The sequence below is a fragment of the Doryrhamphus excisus genome, chromosome 3 (genome assembly GCF_030265055.1).
Source record: "Doryrhamphus excisus isolate RoL2022-K1 chromosome 3, RoL_Dexc_1.0, whole genome shotgun sequence".
In the NCBI taxonomy this organism is placed as follows: Eukaryota; Metazoa; Chordata; class Actinopteri; order Syngnathiformes; family Syngnathidae; genus Doryrhamphus; species Doryrhamphus excisus.
In genome coordinates, this window is record NC_080468.1 from 12,639,739 (window position 1) to 12,664,151 (window position 24,413).

Below are 24,413 nucleotides of genomic sequence, written 5' to 3' on the forward strand. Positions count from 1 at the left end.
CATAAATTTACGAGAATAAAGTTGTATTATTGAATACAAGAATACAGTTGTAAATTTACAAGAATGTCATTATTATTATTTATTATCCAAATAAAGTCATACATTTTTGGCCCTTCAATGCCTGTAACATAATACTCACATACATTTCCGACTTTACTGTAGTAATATTTTATATTGTTTTTCATGTTTTCGCATAAATTTAAGGGCAAAGGTCTTAAAATCTCAGATGTAAATATTTTTTTCTGTGACTTTGGGCTATAAAGTCTTATAATAATAATAATAATAATAAAAAAATAATAAATGTTGTATTTATATATTTCTATATTACTAATTTTTTTAATTAATTTTTTTAAATTATTTACTATTATTAAACATATTCCTAAAAATATTAATCCACTTGCAAAATCCAAGATTCCGACCCACTATCTAAAGTACTGCGTACGTGTTTTACCATTTGAATAGAAAGCAGCCCTTGTTAAATCTAGAACGTTTATTTTTTTTTAGAATCTTTCCATTTCGTGAAAAACAGTCCTGGTCCACATTTAGGAGTACAGACTCAATCTGGCAAACCTACCATTACACAGTAGTCTCTTGTCAAATAAATACCTCATAAAATACCACATGTCCATGTTTCTACTCTATTGTGCAGTCTAAAATGTACTTAAAACACTCAGTGTAAATGTATATGTTGTTCCCTTAAATGTTGAATGAAAATAATGTGTGGTGTGAGGTGTCCCTCAATTGAATATACAATGACTGTTTTATCAGTAGTTACACGATGCTATTGAAAATAATGTCGACAGGTAACACTCAAAACTTCCATATCTATACTCTTGAGCATTTGATTTGTCGGCATTTTTTCCCACCACGATGCTTCCGATCTGTCTTAGAAGAAACAATACGGCAGCAGGGATCACCTTCTCCATGCACCAGGACTCATTCAAGGGATTTTCCTGTAATATGAAAACAGAGATTTCCAATAGACTTTGGACTTATTACTCTTCTTCTTAAGCCAGCATCTTGCTCACCGTCTCCTATGATTTGAATACAGCTGGACCAGTCCGAACGCAACAGCAGGCCAGAGTGCGGTCATCACCATGGTAACCGGTGAATGGTCAAATGGCCACCAAGAAGGCTTAAGAAACTGTAAAGAGAACTGGTGACAATCAATAATGTCATTATTTCATCGGAAAATATGTGAATACCTTTTGTACAACAGGGAGGGGGTTCTCGCACCTTGATGAAGATGATCTTGACTTGAAATGGGAGAACATCCATATTCCAGTTAACCAAAACACCACTTGAACACATTTTAATGAGATGTCAAAATAGTATTTCTTATCACAGCACAGCAAAAGCATTAGCATGGTTAGCTATTTTCATAGGTAGACGCATACAGTATATGAACGCTTAGCACTATTATGCTCGGTGCTAGCAAGCTAACATTAGTACATTAGCATTGCTAGCATGATAACATTATTGTAGTAGTATTTTTAGCCATTTTCATAGACATTATTATACTAGGTGTTAGCATGTTAATATTAGCAGGTTAGCATTGCTAGCATGCTAACATTAGCATAGTAGCATTTTTAGCCGTTTTCATGGGTAGACATTTACTGTATATGAAGACTTAGCACTATTATGCTCGGTGCTAGAAAGCAAACATTAGTACATTAGCATTGCTAGCATGCTAACATTAGCGTAGTAGTATTTCTAGCCATTTTCATAGGTAGACATTATTATACTCGGTGTTAGCATGCTAACATTAGCAGGTTAGCATTGCTAGCATGCTAACATGAGCATAGCAGCATGTTTAGCCAATTTCATGGGTAAACATTTATATGAACATTTTTTCTTCTCACAGCACAGCAAAAGCATTAGCATAGTTAGCTATTTTCATAGGTAGACGCATACAGTATATGAACGCTTAGCACTATTATTCTCGGTGCTAGCAAGCAAACATTAGTACATTAGCATTGCTAGCATGCTAACATTAGCATGGTAGCATTTTTTGCCATTTTAATAGGTAGACATTATCATACTAGGTGTTAGCATGCTAACATTAGCAGGTTAGCATTGCTAGCATGCTAACATGACCATAGCAGCATGTTTAGCCAATTTCATGGGTAGACACTTACTGTATATAAAGACTTAGCACTATTATGCTGGTGTGTTAGCATGTAAACATTAGCATTTTAGCATTGCTAGCATTCTAACATTTGCCATTTTTTCCATTTTCACAGGGAGACATTGTTAGCATGCTAGCGTTAACAGTTTAGCTTTGCTAGCATGCAAACACGAGCATAGTAGCATTTTTATCCATTTTCATGGGTAAACACATTAATGAACACTTAGTACTATAATGATAGGTGTTAGCATACTAATGGTAGCATGCTAACACAATTATATGATATCTACTATAAATACTGATATAAAATATACATATTTAAAAAAATATAAGATTTTGACCAAATTAGTGAAATTTCTACACAACTGTGCAACGAACCTCCTGTCCCTGTGTCACACTGAGCTCCTCTAGAGTTCGTAGCCGATGCAGCACGTGGGCCATGTCGTCCTGCAGCCTCAACAGAGCCACAGCGACTTGATCGTCAACATTTCCCCAGGAAGCACCGCTGGGGTGTGTGCACAGGGACGCGCTGTCGCAGGACACCAAACACGGCTGAGACTTGCAAATGGTCTTCGGTGACTCTGAGACAGAAGCCAGACAGAAAAAGACCGCTTAAAGCCACCACCATGCGTGGATTTGCTTCGATGCCTTTAAACAAACTTGGAACACGTTTACCTCTGATGGAGGTAGCGCTGTGAGGTTCTTGAAGGTAAGACTCTGCTCTGAGTGAGCTATCTTCTGCTTTAAGAGTGGAGGAGCTCTCAAACCAAAGATCTTGCTCCCTCACTGAGGCAGTCGGTGATCCAATTGACTCAATTTTGGAGTTAGACAGCATCTTAATGGAGAAATGGGAATGCATTATCATTACAATACAACATGTACATCAGTCCAAAATGTGTGCAAGTGGTTTATTTGTTCATAGGACACTATGGACAGATGTGCCTGTGGTTTATTTGCTCATAGGACACTATGGACAGATGTGCCAGTGAATTATTTGCTCATAGGACACTATGGACATATGTGCCAGTGGTTTATTTGTTCATAGGACACTATGGACAGATGTGCCAGTGGTTTATTTGCTAATAGGACACTATGGACAGATGCGCCAGTGGTTTATTTGTTCATAGGACACTATGGACAGATGCGCCAGTGGTTTATTTGTTCATAGGACATTATGGACAGATGTGCCAGTGGTTTATTTGTTCATAGGACATAGAACTAACCTTCTCCATGGTCACATCTTCCATTGAATCACAGAATTCCTCATTATCTGAATCTGCGTGATGATTGTTTTCTTCAATATCTTTGTAATCTGGAAATACACAAACATACATATGGACTGTTTATAAAATATATATAATATATTGTAAATTTGCTGAGAAACAGAGAAAGGTTAGACACCAATGCAGTGCCCCGCCAGAAGTATTGGAAGAGTGAGGCGCATTCCATTCTGAAAACATTTGGGTTATTAATTTCCAGGTATTGTTTGAACTAGGGATGTTCCGGTTGATCGGCCAATATGAGTGAAAAAGGAAGTATCGATGTCTCGTCCAATAACTTGAAAATCTTTGAAAAGCTTTAGACTGGTGCTGTATTTGGAGCCAAACAATTGGCAGGGTGTGGTGAGTTTGAGGCTCGCGATGTGATCATCCGTCAGGCAGCGGTACTTGCAAGTGTGGGCAGAATTGGGGGATTTGGGAGCATGCAGACACTATTCATGGGGGAACTTTTGTTGTTGAATGTGCCAAAAAAATACACAGATGGGTGTAAAAAGGTCTGAGACCAAAGTTTGATTTTCGCCTGGCTGCACGGTGCACAGGTGGTTAGCGCACAGGCCTCACAGCTAGAAGACCCAAGTTCAATTCCACTCTCGGCCATCTCTGTGTGGAGTATACATGTTCCTCCCACATTCCAAAAACATGCTAGGTTAATTAGCGACTCCAAATTGTCCATAGGTATGAATGTGAGTGTGAATGGTTGTTTGTCTATATGTGCCCTGTGATTGGCTGGCCACCAGTCCAGGGTGTATCCCGCCTCTCGAAAAGTACGTTCCTACCGCTCAAGTGTCCATTCAAGTGCATGTCGACGGGGCTGCCGCGTAGGCTGGGCTCAACAGAGCAGGGCAGCTCCTCCTCCTCTATCTCACTGTTTAGGGAGCTGTGGGTGGCGTTCGTCAAGGAGGACACGCTCGGCTCCATGCTGCTGCAGCTGGATGTCCTGGTGTCACACCACCACCCCTCGTCCTCCAGCGGGGGGGTCCAATCTGGGTTAAGAGTGGAATGGAAGGATAGGAATCAGAAAAGACGCAGCGGTTCACTAAATAGAGTCGTTCACTGAAGCTCTTGTTGTATGAATCAGGGGCGTCCAAACTTTTTCCACTGGCCGTGCCCGGAGGAATAAGTCAAAACAAACCCGTTTGGAAAAACCAAGGAAATAAAGCTGGAATAGGTGCAGATTCTGGAAGATCTAGAAAGCTTTCTGTGCCGGTTATTGTGTGTAGCTGCTCTATGAGTCCACAAGTCAATACAAAGGGCCAAAAATTAGCAAAATAGATCCCTTTTAAAAGACTACAGTACAGCAGAACAGCACCAGGAAAAAACGCACGGTCACAGGAGTTAAATATGCGTGAGTGACTTAATAATTTCTTGTGTCTGACCCGTAGGTTGGTGATTAAAATTGACGAATGAAGGTTTAAAACTTTTTTGAAGAGAAAAATGTGAACAATGTATATAAAGTGTATTGGGAGGGGATTTCACACCCTTAGAGAAAGAGAGAAAGCGAGAGAGACAGAGAGAGAGGAAGAGAGAGAGAAAGAGAGGGAGAGAGTGAGAGAGGGAGAGGTGGGAGAGAGGGAGATAGGGAGATAGGGAGAGGGAGAGAAACAGAGAGAGAGAGGGAGAGGGTGAGAGGGAGAGGGTGAGAGGGAGAGAGAGAGTGCGAGTGAAAGAGAGAGAGAGCAAGAGAGAGAGAGAGGGAGAGAGCGAGAGAGAGAGCGAGGGAGAGAGAGAGGGAGAGAGGGAGAGAGGGAGAGAGGGAGAGAGGGAGAGAGGGAAGAGAGGGAGAGGGAGAGAGACAGAGAGAGTGGGAGAGAGGGAGAGACGGAGAGAGAGGGAGAAGGGGAGAGGGAGAGAGAGAGGGAGAGAGAGAAAGAGCAAAAGAGGGAGAGAGAGGGAGAGAGAGAAAGAGAGAGAGAGAGAGGAAGAGAGAGAGAAAGAGAGAGAGAGACGGAGAGGTGGGAGAGAGGGCGAGAGGGCGAGAGGGCGAGAGAGAGAGAGAGAGAGAGGGAGAGAGGGAGAGAGAGAAAGAGAGAAAGCGAGAGAGAGAGGAAGAGAGAGAGAAAGAGAGAAAGCGAGAGAGAGAGGAAGAGAGCGAAAGAGGTGGGAGAGAGGGAGAGAGAGGGAGAGGGAGAGAGAGAGAGGGAGAGGTGGGAGAGAGGGAGAGACGGAGAGAGATGGAGACAGAGAGAGAGAGAGGGCCAGAGGGAGAGAGTGAAAGAGAGAGAGAAAGAGCAAAAGAGGGAGAGAGAGAGAGAGGGAGAGATAGAGAGAGAGAGAAAGAGAGAGAAAGAGAGAGAAAGAGAGAGAAAGAGAGAGAAAGAGAGAGAAAGAGAGAGAGGTGGGAGGGATAGAGGGAGTGATGGAGGGATAGAGGGATGGAGGGATGGAGGGATGGAGGGATGGATGGATAGACAGACAGACAGACAGACAGACAGACAGACAGACAGACAGACAGACAGACAGACAGACAGACAGACAGACAGACAGACAGACAGACAGACAGACAGACAGATAGATAGATAGATAGATAGGCGGGGAAAATAAGTATTGAACACGTCAACATTTCTCTCAAAAAACATATTTCTAATCAAGCTATTGACATGAAATTTTCACCAGATGTCGGCATCAACCCAAGTAATGCACACATACAAAGAATCCAAACATGTATGTTCATAAATTAAGTTATGTGTAATAAAGTGAAATGGCACAGGGAATAAGTATTGAACACATGAAGAAAAGGAGGGGTAAAAAGGTCTGGAAAGCCAAGAAAGCAGCTGGAGTTTGTCAGTATTTAGAAGGTTAACCTGTCCCCTATTAGTGCAAAGTAATATCAGCTGGTTTAGTCCTGATTAATGCCTTTTAAAAAGGTTTCTCACCAGCAAGGTGTTAGACAAGAAGCATTGCATGATGGGTAAAAGCAAAGAGCTGTCCAAAGACCTATGCAGCCTTATTGTTGCAAAACACACTGAAGGCATTGGTTACAGGCGCATTTCTAAACTTCTGAAAGTTCCAGTGAGTACCATTGGGGCCATCATCCGGAAGTGGAAAGAACACGGCATTACCATAAACCAGCCACGGCCAGGTGCTCCTCGCAAGATTTCAGACAGAGGAGTCAAAACACTCATCAGAAGGGTTCTCCAACAGCCCAGGACCACTCGTGGAGAGCTTCAGAAAGACCTGGAATCAGCAGGTACCGTTGTTTCAAAGAAAACAATAAGTAATGCACTCAACCGCCATGGCCTCCATGCACGCACACCACGCAAGACTCCATTTTTGAAGAGGAAGCATGTTGAAGCTCGTTTGGAGTTTGCGACACAACATTTGGATAAACCCATGACATTCTGGGAGAACATACTCTGGTCAGATGAGACCAAAATTGAACTCTTCGGATGTCATAAGACACAACATGTTTGGAGGAAAAATGGCACTGCACATCACCCCCAAAACACCATACCAACAGTCAAGTGTGGAGGTGGGAGCATCATGGCGTGGGGCTGTTTTTCAGCATGTGGTACTGGTAGACTTCATATCATTGAAGGAATAATGACTGGAGAAAAGTATCGAGACATTCTTGATCAGAATCTGCTGTCATCTGCCAGGCTGCTGAAGATGAAAAGAGGGTGGATCTTTCAGCAAGACAACGATCCCAAGCACACAGCCAAGGTAACACTCAACTGGTTGAAGAAAAAGAAAATAAAGCTGCTAGAATGGCCCAGTCAATCACCAGACTTGAATCCAATTGAAAATCTTTGGAAAGAACTGAAGATCCGGGTTCACAGAAGAGACCCCCGGAACCTTGAAGATTTGAAGACAGTTTGTGTGGATGAATGGGCCAAAATCACACCTGAGCAATGTATTCGACTGGTTTCTCCATACAGGAGGCGTCTTGAGGCTCTAATCACCAACAAAGGTTTTTGCACTAAGTATTAAATAAATTTCAGTACGCGTGTTCAATACTTATTCCCTGTGCCATTTCACTTTATTACACATAACTTAATTTATGGACATAAATGTTTGGATTTCTTTGTATGTGTGCATTACTTGGGTTGATGCCGACATCTGGTGAAAATTTCATGTCAATAGCTCGATTAGAAATATGTTTTTTGAGAGAAATGTTGACGTGTTCAATACTTATTTTCCCCGCTGTAGATAGATAGATAGATAGATAGATAGATAGATAGATAGATAGATAGATACCCGATACCTTTTCTTTCCATCTTGCCTTCATCACTGTCAGTCTCACTATCATCACTTTTGTCTTCTTTCCCCAGATCATCACTACTCCCCTTGCATCCCTCCGCCTCATTCTCATTGGAACTCATGCTATGAGCACTCTCCTTTTCTCCAACGTCTTGGATATCATTCCACAGACCTCCATAGCCTGGAATGGGACAGGACAAATGAAGTCATTTGAAATATTCTCCACTGAGTAATTATTCCGAATCAAGTACTTTCCTTCCAGTACAGGTTTCTTCGGAAACACCAGCTCTTCTCAAGACATAGATACATATTTAGAAAGAAAATAAGTCACTTTTAAAAGCATTGTATCTCCTAATGAAACTGCATACCTGCTTGTTTTGCAAAAGGCCTCGTGAAAGGTCTCCTGTCCACCTCATTCTCGTCACCTTCAACTTCTGTGTAGAAATTTCCAAGTTGCTGAACCAGGTCAGAAACTTCGTTTGATACGGGCATGGTCTCCAAAATCTGACATATAAGACAAGTACAAGTATAAGTACAAACAGTTGTTGATGACATTCCAGAATTCTTCATTTCAAGCGATGTAAAACATTTACAAAGTTGAACGTACCAGCTGGATGTTTTCAACATACTTCATCATGGCTTCCGCCTTTGTCATATTTCCTAAAGAGTTCCATTTATCCCTGGCAACAAAGTCAAGGACGAATACACACTTTGAATATCATAATCATATTAAGTGGTGTTAAATCTCAGCCATTTCAGCTCTACTTGGTTTCAAGCACATTTGCATTTTGGTGCAAAACAAAGGACAGAACACTAGACAGAATACTATTACTATTACTATTACTATTAGATATTACTACACAAGTTTCACACTTTTGAACAGGAGTTGTCTGGATCACCGAGCGTTTTTTTTGTTTTTTTAGCAATACTTATGGAAGCCCCCTTCCGCCACAGAAAGAAAAAAATATATACCCCAATGGTAAATCACAATGAGATTAAAAAAAAGCCCTAATTATTAAATTAAAAAAATTATGAGATAAAAAGTCACAGCTTTGAGATAAACTTGAAATTGTGAGATAAAATCTTTTTCATGAGGAAAAGTGGAATTTATTTTTACAAGTCAAAATCACAAGATAAAAAAAATCATAATGAGATCAAATGTTGAAATTATGATAAAAAGTCCTGATTATGACCTAAAGTCCAAATTGTATTATGAGATAAAGTTTAAATTATGAGACAAAAAGTCAATATTCTGAGATAAACAGTCATAACTATGAGATAAAAACTCAATCATGAGACCATGTTGAAATTATAAGATAAAAAGTCAGAATTATGAGATAAAAATTAATTATAATAATATTATATAATATAATAATTATTAGCAATTATAATATACAATAATAAATAATTAGTACATAATTGTTAATAACAGTTATAATTAATAATATTAATAATTATTATAATTAAAATTATGAACTAAAAAGTGACATTAACATTGTTAAGTGACATTAACAATGGATATATGGAAGTCACAATTATCAGATAAAAAGTCATAATTATGAGATAACAATCAAAATTATGAAATAAAAAGTCTAAGCGACATTTAAAATTCATCGATGGAAGTCACAATTATGAAATAAAAGTCTGAATTATGAGAAAGTCAAACTTATAAGATAAAAAGTCACAATTATTAGATAAAAAGTCCTAATTGTGAGATTATGAGATAAAAAGTCAGAATTATGAGATAAAAAGTCCAAGTTATGATATTATGACACAAAAAAACATAAGTATGAGCTAAAAAGTCCAAGCAACATTTAAAATGGATAGATGGAAGTCACAATTATGAAATGAAAAGTCACAATTATGAGATCAAGTCAAAATGATGAGATACACAATCACAATTATTAAATAAAAAGTCCTATTTACGAGATTATGACATAAAAATTCAACACTATGACACAAAATGGATAGATGGAAGTCACAATTATGAAATGAAAAGTCATAATTATAAGATAAAAAGTCACAATGATGAAATAAAACGTTGAAATTATGAGATACAAACAATTTTTTTTCAACGGGCTTCCAAATGCAGGCCGTGGCAAAAAATTCCAGTCGCCCACTGAAGGCCCCGGGTACCAAACACCCCCCCTTCCTCCCCACTGAAGGTAACACACTCACCATTGAGCTTTCTGGTGTCTCTCCCAGATCCTAAAGGGTCTTTCTGTGCTGCACGGCCCTGAGGTGGCCTGCATGTAATAACTGTGGAACATCAGGTTCATGTCATCTGACAGCTGGAAAGGACCTAACAGGGGAACAAGGGGGGGGGGGGGGGGGGGGTGCAGGTATTATTAAGAGAATCAGAAATATAAAGATAAACTACAGGAGCAGGTCAGTTAATCAGCTTGGTGATCTCTAAACTGCAATGTAGGTCAGCTTGAGCTACCTACAACTCCTGGACAAACTATACTGTATTATTATGGGCATCAAACACTCGTTCAAATGAACTAATCCATGTCCCATTGTCCACTCTTCCCCCATGAAATACAGAACCTTCTTTCGGTAAGCTTCTGATCACTTTAACTGCAGCAGCAAATTTATCCTGCAGGGTGTGTTCGTCCTCCTCCTGCGCCATGGTGACCGTCAACGCGATAGTCCTCACCTGTCAACATCACACAAATGAGAAAATAAGTCCTCAATCAATACACTACTAATCATCTTATTTCAATCTTTTGAATTGAAGTTATTAGCACTTTACCGAAAACAAAAAACACGTAAAAATTTCATTTTAACTCACTCAATATACTGTGTCCTGGCGTACATATGTAAAATGTAAAAAATAAATCTCGTAACGGTGAACCAATCTGGTTGGGAAATGTAGTTTAAAAGAAAATCCGCTAGCTAAACATATTTCCAACAATGCACCGGGAAAGGGGTTTTAAACTAAAAGTGCTCATGGGAAACGTAGTTCAGCGACTTCATTCTGTTCAGGCTTATTAATGATTCCCTTTTTACGTGTAATTAATACGTAAAATGACAAAACAATTCAACACATTCATCGTAAAAATTATATAAAATATAATTTCTTTTGTAAATAATGTATCATTACTATCGAAACGATCAACCAATCTGGTTGGGAAATGTAGTTTAAAGAAAATCCGCTAGCTAAACATATTTCCAACAATGCACCGGGAAAGGGGTTTTAAACCGAAAGTGCTACTGGGAAACGTAGTTCAGTGACGTCATTCTGTTCAGACTGATTAATAGTTCCGTTTTTACGTGTAATTAATACGTAAAATGACAAAACAATTCAACACATTAATCGTAAAAATTATATAAAATACAATTTCTTTTTTAAATAATGTATCATTACTATCGAAACGGTGAAAAAATCTGATTGGGAAATGTAGTTTAAAGAAAATCCGCTAGCTAAACATATTTCCAACAATGCACCGGGAAAGGGTTTTTAAACCGAAAGTGCTCACGGGAAATGTAGTTCAGAGACGTCATTCTGTTCAGTCAGGTTCCTTTTTTACGTGTAATTAATACATAAAAATGACAAAAACAATTACACGCATTCATAGTAAAAATTATAAAATGTATATATTTATAATTAATGTATCATTACTATCATTTTTTTATATACGTAACTCCGACTTCTTTGCGGATCTTTGTGAATCGCAAGCCAGCGGACGGCACAATTCCAGGCGGGGGAGGGAGCCCCTCTCTCGGACACACACTAGCAGCATCACAGCCTCGCCTCATTGAACAAGACAGAGAGAGAGAGAGAGGAGAGAGAAATGCGAAGGGATGTAAGATGGCAGAGCTACAAATGTTGCTAGAGGAGGAAATCCCTGCCGGCAAGCGAGCTCTTGTGGAGAGCTACCAAAACCTTTCCCGCGTCGCGGAATACTGTGAAAACAACTATGTTCAGGTAAGAAAATATGACGTTACATTCGATGGTTTGATGAGTATCTCCGTCGTGCCTGTACTGTGTGGTGATAGAAGTGGAGTGAGACCGCAGGGACAGGAAATGCTCGTCTTGGAAGGAAATCATCCTCAAACCGCTATAAAAAAATGGCGTTTTGGGTCATTATGACGATTCGGTCGTCTTAAAGCGGCGTCAGTACGTTGAATACTTTAGTTGTGGACACACGGAGCCCTTCCTCGACGTGGAAGCTTGCCGGTGGTTGTAGAGGGTGTGTCGTTGTTCTGACCAACTGACTGCATCCTGCCACTAAACGTGCATTATATTATATATGTCATATAAAATGAACATGGAAGGATATCTTTTTTTCCAAACATGCATTTAACATGTCCTCGCATCGTGCTACGGCGGTCTCATCCGTTTGAAAATGCATTATGCAAGCATTATCAGCAATTAACAAGACTACAAATAGTATATAATTCAAAATGACAATATTGTTACTGCAGAAAACCTGTATACATTTTAGAAAGTAATCATTAGGTTTGCATATTATCCAAAAACAATGTATTTTGATTTTTCTATCAGCTGGAAGTTGAACAGAAATTATTAAATTAATAAAATAACTAATAAGTAGGCTGCACGGTGAGGGAGTGGTTAGCGTGCAGGCTTCACAGCAAGGAGACCCGAGTTCAATTCCATCCTCGGCCATCTCTGTATGGAGTTTGCATGTTCTCCCTGTGCATGCGTGGGTTTTCTCCGGGTACTTCGGCTTCCTCCCACGTTCCAAAAACATGCTAGGTTAATTGGCGACTCCAAATTGTCCATAGGTATGAATGTGAGTGTGAATGGTTGTTTGTCTATATGTGCCCTGTGATTGGCTGGCGACCAGTCTAGGGTGTACCCCGCCTCTCACTCCGAAGACAGCTGGGATAGGCTCCAGCACCCCCGTGACCATCATGAGGATAAGCGGATAAATTAATGAATAAAGTAATAAGTAATAAATTCACCAATATGCAATAAAATCCACATTAAATTGCCATAATTATCATAGCAATACAGAACACTGGTAATGTACACGATTTTAATATACTTTATAGTTTATCTTACACGCCTATATGAGTATAATGACCTGTTTATGTTGTAATGTACAGAATTGCAGTGTTCATGAATGCACCTTGCTTGCTGTGAGTGTGATTGGTGGATAATGAGGAAGTGTTGGTGTGGAAAGAGCCCTGCTCAGTTTAAAAAGAGAGTCAGGCCGTGTTCCTCAAGTTCATTACTTACTTAAGATGCTGCAAAATGTAACTATCGGGCATTTGTTGCAGGCGAGTGAGTCAGCATGAAGTCATTCAAACCCAGCCATTTTTCAAAAGATAATCCCTTAACTGATTTTTCAGTATATTGTGATCTATTGATACATAAACAAGATTAGGCTCCCATCTTTCATTCATTCATTCATTCATTCATTCATATTCTACCGCTTTTTCCTCACAAGGGTCACGGGGGTGCTGGAGCCTATCCCATCTGTCTTTGGGTGAGAGGCGGGGTACACCCTGGACTGGTGGCCAGCCAATCACAGGGCACATATAGACAGACAACCATTCACACTCACATTCATACCTATGGACAATTTGGAGTCGCCAATTAACCTAGCATGTTTTTGTAATGTGGGAGGAAACCGGAGTACCCGGAGAAAACCCACGCATACTCCACAGAACATGCAAACTCCACACAGAGATGGCCGAGGGTGGAATTGAACCCTGGTCTCCTACCTGTGAGGTCTGTGCGCTAACCACTCAACTGCCGTGCCGCCCACTCCCATCTTTCATCAGGAAAAAAAGTTTGTTTCTACCTTTTTCCATTCTTTGGTAATCAACAGTAGAACATACTGTAGGTAAGTTTCAGGAAAATATCAGTTCCCGACTAAAAAGGGAGAAAAAAGGGTGTTTTTATGCAATTTTTTGCTTTTGTGACAGCTCAAATACATCAAGATAACAAATATGACACGATGAACTATTTACAATTTTAACATGTAGAATGGATCTCACTTCCTATTTCCTGTCATGTACGATTCTTCTATTCTCACAATCCTTATTAAGCTCTTATCAAATGCAATTCTGCCACCTTGTGGCCGTTTTTATGGCTTCAAATTGCTCTAAACTGAAATGCATTAGTGGAGAGTTGCGTCATCACCTTTTTTTTTTTTGCCTCTCGCTCAAAAAAAACAACATAAAAGACATATAAATCACGTGGTTAGGATTGTTTTGGGTTATAAAAGCATATATATACATATTTGGTATTGAATTAGTGAATTTAGCACAGAAATTAGGCTCCTTCGTTAACTTCCACACAGTCGCCATTATGACACAGTCATTTAAATAAGCGTTGCTTCTCCCTATTCCTGTCCGGACATATTGAAATGTGAAAGTGTGCAGATGTACTTCATTGTAACCTTGTATGCATGTTTGAAATAATAATAAGTATTACCATATTTATGAATGCCATAGAAATACTGGTGCATATGATTGCAATTCCGCGCACATACAAGCGAGAGCTCGACAGCCAAATGTGTGCAAATGTGATTGGGGATTACCACTGTGAAGCGCTAGATGCTGTACGGATCTCTCCCTTGCATGGAGTGCTTTTAGTAAATGTGGAAAGAGGGCCTAGGAGCTGGGGTCAAGCACAGTAGCAAGGATGAATGAGCTAGTATTGTAAAAACAGTACTATTTATCGATCTATCAATTTATGTAGGACTGGGCGATTATTGATAATCATTTAGAGCTTCAAATTGATGTAAAAGTTTGTGATGAAAGACAATATAATTAAAGATAAGATATGGATTTATTAGTCCCAAAAGGGGAAATTTTACAGCAGCCAAAGTACATGAGTACACAAAAGTAGTACAAAGTACACAAGGGCAGATAAAGCGCAAAATCAGGGAAATACAAATCAGAAGTTATATGCACTATATACGGTGGTATATACTATGTTGACCAAGTTACAGCTTTATTGCACGGTTTCTTGCATGGTTAATTGCACAGTTATTGTACAGGATTATTTTTCATTCATTCATTTCACAGCCTATCCCAGCTGTCTTCGGGCGAGAGGCGGGATACACCCTGGACTGGTGGCCAGCCAATCACAGGGCACATATAGACAAACAACCATTCACACTCACATTCTCACCTATGCATAATTTGGAATCGCCAATTAACCTAGCATGTTTTGGAATGTGTTTATGTGTTTATTGCACGGTTTATTGCACAGTTATTGTACATGATTATTTTTCATTCATTTTCTACCGCTTTTCCTCATAAGGGTTGCGGGGGTGCTGGAGCCTATCCCAGCTGTCTTTGGGCGAGAGGCGGGGTACACCCTGGACTGGTGGCCAGCCAATCACAGGGCACATATAGACAAACAACCATTCACACTCACATTCATACCTATGGACAATTTGGAATCGCCAATTAACCTAGCATGTTTTTGGAATGTGGGAGGAAACCGGAATACCTGGAGAAAACCCACGCATACACGGGAAGAATGTGCAAACCAAGCGGAGATTCGAACCCAGGTTTTCTCAGTCTCCTGAATGTGTGGCCTCCATACTTACCACTGCACCACCACGTAGCCTACAGAAAAATTGAATGTTTCATCCAGCCATGTGGGTTGGACAGCAGGTGAACCCAGAAACAAAACAGCAGCAGATGTTGAAAGAGAAAATGGGAAAACTCAACACCCCCCCCCTCCCTCCTCACGACCACAAACGCAAAACACGTGCATGAGCTAAAATAAACTGACTCTGAAACAAAAGGCACTCAAACAATGAACGTGACTCCGATGCCAGTCGTCTAAGTGATTTCAATTGCCTTTTTTTTTCGTCTGGATGGTGATGTAATACCTGGCTGTCCTCATGTAGCGACAATAGACAAAGTCTGTACTTTACAAAAGACTGTGGCATCCAAAAATAGAACTTCTATGAAGAAAAATATATTTATGGATATGGAACTTTGGATTTCTTGGGAATAATGATTTCTCTTGTTAAAAAAACATTACACTTTTTCCTGTGTGCTTTGTAGGGCGTGTTGCGCCTGTACATAGGAACATAGCACTCAATAGGTAGATAAGAAATATACAAACAAGTACCAATATGAGTTTATTCATTCATTCATTTCCTCACGAGGGTCGCGGGGGTGCTGGAGCCTATCTCTTTGGTCTTCAGGCGAGAGGCGGGGTACACCCTGGACTGGTCGCCAGCCAATCACAGTTCAAATATAGACAAACAACCATTCACACTCACATTCATACCTATGGACAATTTGGAGTCGCCAATTAACCTAGCGTGTTTTTGGAATGTGGGAGGAAACCGGAGTACCCGGCGAAAACCCACACATGCGTGGGGAGAACATGCAAACTCCATTCAGAGATGGCCGAGGATGGAATTGAACTCGGGTCTCCTAGCTGTGAAGCCTGCGTGCTAACCACTTGATCACCGTGCAGCCTACTTACTAATTCATTCATTTTCTTCCGCTTATTCTCACGAGGGCCGCAGGGGGTGCTGGAGCCTATCCCTTCGGTCTTCAGGCGAGAGGCGGGGTACACCCTGGACTGGTCGCCAGCCAATCACAGTTCAAATATAGACAAACAACCATTCACACTCACATTCATACCTATGGACAATTTGGAGTCTCCAATTAACCTAGCATGTTTTTGGAATGTGGGAGGAAACCGGAGTACCCGGCGAAAACCCACACATGCATGGGGAGAACATACAAACTCCATTCAGAGATGGCCGAGGATGGAATTGAACTCGGGTCTCCTAGCTGTGAAGCCTGCGTGCTAACCACTCGATCACCGTGCAGCCTACTTATTAATTCATTCATTTTCTTCCGCTTATTCTCACGAGGGTCGCAGCCGGTGCTGGAGCCTATCCCAGCTGTCCTCAGGGTGAGAGGCGGGGTACACCCTGGACTGGTGGCCAGCCAATCACAGGGCACATATAGACAAACAACCATTCACACTCACATTCATACCTATGGACAATTTGGAGTCGCTAATTAACCTAGCATGTTTTTGGAATGTGGGAGGAAACCCGAGTACCCGGAGAAAACCCACGCATGCACAGGGAGAACATGGAAACTCCACACAGAGATGGCCGAGAGCGGAATCGAACTCGGGTCTCCTAGCGCTTTCTGAACAATCAACCACAAAATGAATATTTCTGAACAGTTCATTATCCATATAAATTTTTATGAGAGGAAATAAGTAATGTTTCCGATTCCGATACCAAATATGGTATTTGGTGGGAATCAGAAACATTACTTTGGCTCCCATGATCCCCTTCTGACTCATGGGTGTTTTCCTTATGAGTCACAGACATCTCACATCATATTCCAGTATTATTTCATTGTAGTACAATGTTAAAATGGACTCCCCACATGGCATCCCAACTGAAGCCTCCCCAGAAAGGCTGGAATATAAAAACCTCTTAACAAGCACTGTAAATCCAGCACACATGCTTTTAAATATGGGCTTTATCAACAATGGAGGTGTCAAAAGTGCCCGCCTTTCGGGATTTAACACAAAAGTCAATTTGGCACCAGAGCGACCTCCAATTTAATGCCCAGAGAACATTGTTATTCTGGCACTAATACATTTATACACGCATTTCAAATGTCGGTATAGCTGGTGAATTATAGCTGCTGGTTTTGCGGCATTTAAACAACACTGATGGGATTTTAGATTAGAGATTTAAAATGAGCCACAGGATAATCCCCGAGCCCGAACAGAATAAGATATAACGTTAAATCCAAATATGGGAACCTTTTACAAAACAGCAGGAAATTTGGGAAATATGGTCATTTATTCATTGGCAAGCTGTTTAGAAAGATAAATGTGTTCAAGGGGCTGCAACCAACGATTATTTTCTTAGTCGATTAATCTGGAGCTTGTGGTTTCGATTAATCGAGTAATTGGTTAGGCCCTACATGGACCGAATCTATATGAACACATCTTGTTTTGCCTAAAACACAAACATTATTTATTAATTTGATAATTGATTAATCAAAAATACATAGATTAATTGTTGCAGTCCTAATGAATGCCATAAATTATTAGTAGTTTTTTTGATTATACTGTAGATAAATATAGGAAATGGTCTGTGAACCAACAATGTTGCAAACCTGCTGACAGTTTCCTGAGAAAAAAAAAATCAAACACCAAAGTAAATTTAGATTAATTTGATAATTGATTAATCAAAAATACTTAGATTAATTGTTGAGGTCTTGTTGCAGTTTTATTTTTCCTGAGAAAAATAAAAAAAATAATCAAACACCAAAGTAAATTTATATAATTTGATGATTGATTAATCAAAAATACATAGATTAATTGTTGCAGTCCTAATGAATGCCATAAATTATTATTAGTTTTTTTTATTATACTGTAGATAAATATAGGAAATGGTCTGTGAACCAACAATGTTGCAAACCTGCTGACAGTTTCCTGAGAAAAATAAAAAATAATCAAACACCAAAGTAAATTTAGATTAATTTGATAATTGATTAATCAAAAATACTTAGATTAATTGTTGCAGTCCAAATGAATGCCATAAAATATTACTTTTTTATTATACTGTAGATAAATACAGAAAATGATTCGTGAACCAACAATGTTGCAAACCTGCTGACGGTTTCCTGAGAAAAATTAAAAAATAATCAAACACCAAAGTAAATTCAGATTAATTTGAAAATGAATCAATCAAAAATACATAGATTAATTGTTGCAGTCATTATGAATGCCACAAAATTTTAGTAGATTTTTTAAATTACACTGTAGATAAATATCGGAAATGATTCGTGAACCAACCATGTTGCAAACCTGCTGACAGTTTCCTAAGAAAAATGTAAAAATAATTGAACACCAAAGTAAATTCAGATTAATTTGATAATTGATTAATCAAAAATACATAGATTCATTTTTGCAGTCTTAATGAATGCCATAAATTATTAGTAGTTTTTTTGATTATACGGTAGATAAATATAGGAAATGATTCGTGAACCAACAATGTTGCGAACCTTCTGAAAAATAAAAAAATGTGCCCCTTAAAGAGACGATCACTGTAGATGTGTGAGCCTTTTTTTTGCCTCCAATCTATAAATATGTCCTTTCAGTTCCTCCGGCTATTTAAAGACACATGGAAACAGATGGTTTGAGCAGCCGGGTGAAGGTTTGTGAGCCTATGAAACGTTTTGGCATTCCGACTCACTTGGCTCAACTTCCACCACGCACCTGTCCGTGCTGTCCATCTGGGACCTTTAACGTTACACCACGTTGTTTCTACTCAGAATCATCCGCTCATTCCTTTTTCTAATCTCAACAGGGTTTTCTAAGTAAAACAAAGACTGTACTGTCTATGCAAACATTGTCCACTGTCATGTTAGAGTATCTAGTTTTCTCCCTTCCACCCACTCATTTTCTTCTCTTACCACCTTCTCCTTTGTACAGGCACAAGATAAAAGGAAAGCCCTGGAGGAGACCAAGTCCTACACCACCCAGTCTCTGGCCAGTGTGGCTTATCAGATCAATGCCTTAGCCAACAATGTGCTACAGCTGCTGGATATCCAGGCCTCGCAACTACGACGCATGGAGTCCTCCATCAACCACATCTCCCAGGTACATAAAACACCACCATCAGGATCCACACTAGCAGAAACAGTTTTCTCTTCACAAGGACATGGAGGATGTGGTTGGTTCTGAAGGCGCGGGACCTGATGCCATGGATCCAGGAACCCATATTGGCCAGGTCTCTGCACCATGAAGGAGCACTGGCAGGGACGGCAGGGTTGTAGACCGGGAGCTTGGTGCAATGGGAGATGTCATGCCACCTCCATACTGGGGTCCAGAGACTTTGGGGGGGGGGTGGTGTATTGGACCATCACCAACATGCATGAGTTTGGCACAACACTGGTATCAAAACCGGAGTTCAGAACATTCATTCATTCATTTTGTACTGCTTATCCTCACAAGGGTCGTGGGGGCGGGGGGGGGGGGGGGGGGGGGGGGGGTGCTGGAGCCTATCCCAGCTGTCTTTGGCGATATTAACGATTTATTTTATAGTGTTGTAGAAAGATTATTTGCGGACATGACATCCCTCAAAAGAGGGATCGCAGGCTACTCCTACTGAGGATTTGGACAGATTCATTCATTCGTTTTCTACCGCTTATCCTCACGAGGGTCGCGGGGGTTGCTGGAGCCTATCCCAGCTGTCTTTGGGCGAGAGGCTGAGTACACCCTGGACTGGTGGCCAGCCAATCACAGGACAGGCACAAATATGGTTTTGGTTTTAATGATTGATTGATGATGTTAACCAGGGCTGTCAAGTGGTTAGCGCACAGGCCTCACAGATTGGAAACTCGAGTTCAATTCCACCCTCGGCCATCTCTGTGTGGAGTTTGCATGTTCTCCCCGTGCATGCGTGGGTTTTCTCTGGGTACTCTGGTTTCCTCCCACATTCCAAAAACATGCTTTGGGGGGGGTGGTGTATTGGACCATCACCAACATGCATTAGTTTGGCACAACACTGCTATCAAAACAGGAGTTCAGAACATTCATTCATTCATTCATTCATTTTGTACTGCTTATCCTCACGAGGGTCGTGGGGGGGGGTGCTGGAGCCTATCCCAGCTGTCTTTGGCGAGAGGCGGGGCACATATAGATAATAATAATAATCACAGGGCACATATAGACAAACATCCATTCACACTCACATTCATACCTATGGACAATTTGGAGTCCCCAATTAACCTAGCATGTTTCTAGAATGTGGGAGGAAACCGGAATACCCGGAGAAAACCCACCCATGCACGGTGAGAACATGCAAACTCCACACAGAGATGGCGCGAGGGTGGAATTGAACTCGAGTCTCCAATCTGTGAGGCCTGTGCGCTAACCACTTGACAGCCCTGGTTAACATCATCAATCAATCATTAAAACCAAAACAGACTCTAACCAAAACAAATTCTTGCATTGAAAATAATGTAAATCCAATTAATTCGTTCCAGACACCCAAAAATTAATTACAAATGACGGATAGGCAACTTTTAGCATCACTTTTGTTGGGGGACCACCCCCCCCCCCCCCAAAAAAAAAAATAGATTAACAAAACAACACAAAATAAACACATAAGACTGGATCTGGAGATGGCCGAGGGTGGGATTGAGGTCTGCGTGCTAACCACTATGGACCAAGATCCATAGATGGACCAACCAGTTAGAGTAGCTGGAGCTCCAGTTAAACACATCTGGTCTGGAAATACAAGTAATACAAATACTTATTAGTCAAAGTGATTTTACAAAGTACTCACCTCAGCTCCTTCATTTGTGATGAAAACCATGTACAGACATCAGCCAGCTCTCCATCCAACCAAAATGGAGTCTGTACGAATAAAGACTGCCACATGCTGTAGATATAGTAGTGGCATCAATCATACAAGGGTTGTCAAACAGCCAAAGCCCCCTTGGTCACTCTTTCTTCATCAGCGCTCCTTTATTTGGCTTTTTTTTTCTCCCCTCTCTGGCTCCACTCCATGAGGTTGTGCACCCTGCCTGTCAACCAGTGAATGTCCCCTCCCTATGTGCTTCATTAAGCCTGTCAGGGATGAAGTGAAATCCCAACACGGGCACTCTTGCCTGCTTAGCATTTTCAACTCCCGCTTTACTCCGCCAGCTTCAGGATGGAGGGTGGTTTGATGTGCTGAAATCTCCTCACCCTTCTGTCCTTTACTGATATTTGCGCTGTACCTTTAATAGAGAACTGGAAACAGACACATAAATAGACACACTTTGGTACGGGACTAAAAAATTTAAAAATTTAAAAATTTAAAAATTTAAAAATTTAAAAATTTAAAAATTTAAAAATTTAAAAATTTAAAAATTTAAAAATTTAAAAATTTAAAAATTTAAAAATTTAAAAATTTAAAAAATTTAAAATTTTCTACCGCTTATCCTCACAAGGGTCGAGAGGGGTGCTGGAGCCTATCCCAGCTGTCTTTGAGCGGGGTACACCCTGGACTGGTCGCCAGCCAATCACAGGACACATATAGACAAACAACCATTCACACTCACATTCATACCTATGGACAATTTGGAGTCGCCAATTAACCTAGAATGTATTTGGAATGTGGGAGGAAACCGGACTACCCCGAGAAAACCCACGCATGCACAGGGAGAACATGCAAACTCCACACAGAGATGGCCGAGGGTGGGATTGAACTCTGGTCTCCTAGCTGTGAGGTCTGCGCGCTAACCACTCGTCCGCCGTGCAGCCCTGCCAGGTTGTATGTTAAGTTTAAATTCAATACTTGAAAGAACGGGCGGGCCGTATTCAAACACTTGGCGGGCCGGATGTGGCCCCCAGGCCGTAGTTTGCCCACCTGTAACTGTACTAAATTGTTACTATTTTTCCACCCATGCATTTTCTTTGTCGCTTATCCTCACGAGGGTCGCGGGGGTGGGGTACTGGAGCCTATCCCACCTGTCTTCGCGCGAGAGTCGGGGTACACCCTGGACAGCCAATCACAGGGCACATATAGACAAACAACCATTCACACTCACATTCATACCTATGGACAATTTGGAGTCGCCAATTAACCTAGCATGTTTTTGGAATGTGGGAGGAAACCGGAGTACCCGGAGAAAACCCACGCATGCACGGGGAGAACATGCAAACTCCACACAGAGATAGCAGAGTGTGGAATTGAACCCTGGTCTCCTAGCTGTGAGGTCTGCGCGCTAACCACTCAGCCAGACACAACATTATATAGTGAAATACATCTTCCACCCAATGAAAGTTACTGCTAGCGTATTTCTTTCACTATGCTTTAAGTGTTTATTGGCAGCAGTGAAATATGACGAGGTTGAAGTTCCGAGCCATGTCAGCAGGCCTGTAATATATATTAACGATTTATTTTATAGTGTTGTAGAAAGATTATTTGCGGACATGACATTCTGAGGGTTAACACCTCAAAAGAGAGATTGCAGGCTACTGCTACTGAGGATTTGGACAAATTCATTCATTCATTTTCTACCGCTTATCCTCACAAGGGTCGCGGGGGTTGCTGGAGCCTATCCCAGCTGTCTTTGGGGCGAGAGGCTGAGTACATCCTGGACTGGTGGCCGCGACCCATGTGAGGATAAGCAACAAAGAAAATGAAAAATAGTAACAATTTAGTACAGGTACAGGTGGGCAAACTACGGCCTGGGGGCCACATCCGGCCCGCCAAGTGTTTGAATACGGCCCGTCCGTTCTTTCAAGTATTGAATTTAAACTTAACAGTTCAATCCCACAAATGTGAGTGTGAATGGTTGTTTGTCTATATGTGCCCTGTGATTGGCTGGCCACCAGTCCAGGGTGTACCCCGCCTCTCGCCCAGAAGACAGCTGGGATAGGCTCCAGCACACCCCCGTGACCCTCGTGAGGATAAGCGGTAGAAAATGAATGAATGAATGTTGTGCACGGTGGTCGAGTGGTTAGCGCGCACACCTCACAGCTAGGAGACAAGGGTTCAATTCCACACAGAGATGGAGTTTTCTCCAGGTACTCCGGTTTCCTCCCACATTCCAAAAACATGCTCGGTTAATTGGCGACTCCAAATTGTCCATAGGTATGAATGTGAGTGTGAATGGTTGTTTGTCTATATGTGCCCTGTGATTGGCTGGCCACCAGTCCAGGGTGTACCCGCCTCTCGCCCTAGACAGCTGGGATAGGCTCCAGCACCCCCCGTGACCCTCGATAAATGGTAGAATGTTGTGTTTAATGGAGAAGATTAGCAACAAGAAGAGCTGCTGCTGCTATACGAGAGCCACGCCCTCTTTAGGGACAAGGTCGTTTTCTGAAACATCATCCACGTTGTTCCACTGTAGTGCAGATGATATTCATGTTCTGTGGCAGATGTATGAGTTATAGCCGCATGACAGCTGCGTTGTACCGTCTGTTTCCGCAGACTGCAGAGCTTGAGCAGGCGGCCAGATGTTAATTAAGAGTGCGGAGATTATAAAAGAAAACCAGATTAGGAGAGTGCTGAGGGGACACCACAGGTCTGGTGTCAATGATTAGGTAATCATGATGTGTGTTTCAAATTTTAATTCAACCGCAATGCAGCCCCAAATGCTGACAAAATCCCATCCTCGCTCGCAGAACTGGAGCACGCATGCTTCATTGTTGTCAATACTTGAAGGGGAGTCTAAATCAGACCGTTGTTTGACTTTGAGACGACAGAGACTCTCATAGTCGCTTCCTTCCATCTTGCATATCACCAACAGGAAACATCCCAGCGAAGGCTGGGAGTGTCGCCTCAATTTCCTGCTATTACACGCTCTCTGTATGCCGGGGAAAGGATGTCAGGGCTTATCTTACTCATACGTTGAGTTATTTCTGTTTTTCAATTTGGGGCCATCTGCTTAACTTCACTCACGACCAAATTATTCATGATATGGATCAGGGGTGTCCTAACTTTTTCCACAAGGGCCTTTTTGTTACTTTCATTTGTAAAGCAACACATGGAGATATGCTAAAATGTTATATAAATATTTCAAGAATTTTTCCCATTGTTGATGCTAGTTTTTTTTAAATTTCCCAAATATATAAAGAATTATCGTCAATTTCCTTCCTAAAATATGATGACTTAATTCCGATAATATTTTGACTTTATTCTCATGATATTAACTTTTTTTCTGCAACCTAATTGAAAAAAAATTACAACTTTATTTTGTTTGGATAATTTCTCATAATATTATGAATTTTATATTTCAACTTTATGCTACTAAAATGACGTTATTTTTCCTGATGACTTAATTCCGATAATATTTTGACTTTATTCTCATAATAT

General features: G+C 40.9%; 2 protein-coding genes across 10 annotated transcripts in view; one reads left to right on the forward strand and one right to left on the reverse strand.

Annotated features, from left to right (window-relative positions):
* LOC131125206 (acyl-CoA-binding domain-containing protein 5-like) lies at window positions 1-21,026 on the reverse strand. Of its 7 annotated transcripts, none has more exons than XM_058066513.1 (14): window positions 20,892-21,026; window positions 10,156-10,264; window positions 9,784-9,907; window positions 8,213-8,285; window positions 7,974-8,109; window positions 7,860-7,896; window positions 7,610-7,785; window positions 4,185-4,391; window positions 3,352-3,440; window positions 2,804-2,963; window positions 2,507-2,709; window positions 1,206-1,256; window positions 1,029-1,156; window positions 1-953 (listed from the first exon to the last, which is right to left on the reverse strand). In XM_058066513.1, the coding sequence occupies exons 1-14, from the start codon at window positions 20,919-20,921 to the stop codon at window positions 941-943; spliced, it is 1,536 nt and encodes a 511-aa protein (XP_057922496.1). In that variant the 5' UTR covers window positions 20,922-21,026; the 3' UTR covers window positions 1-940. The 7 variants fall into 7 exon arrangements, with proteins under 7 accessions (XP_057922496.1, XP_057922492.1, XP_057922498.1 ...); XM_058066509.1 differs by lacking the exon at window positions 20,892-21,026 and adding an exon at window positions 11,254-11,547; XM_058066515.1 differs by lacking the exon at window positions 20,892-21,026 and adding an exon at window positions 11,557-11,795 and having other exon boundaries at window positions 2-953.
* Window positions 11,238-24,413, forward strand: part of LOC131125205 (abl interactor 1-like) — a 26,640-nt gene continuing 13,464 nt past the window's right edge. The window contains exons 1-2 of one of the 3 annotated variants that reach the window (XM_058066506.1): window positions 11,238-11,536; window positions 19,034-19,201. In XM_058066506.1, the coding sequence (XP_057922489.1) occupies window positions 11,420-11,536; window positions 19,034-19,201 (285 nt within the window). In that variant the 5' untranslated portion in view covers window positions 11,238-11,419. The remainder of the gene's footprint in view (window positions 11,537-19,033; window positions 19,202-24,413) is intronic. The other 2 variants (XM_058066507.1, XM_058066508.1) reach the window with 2 other exon arrangements.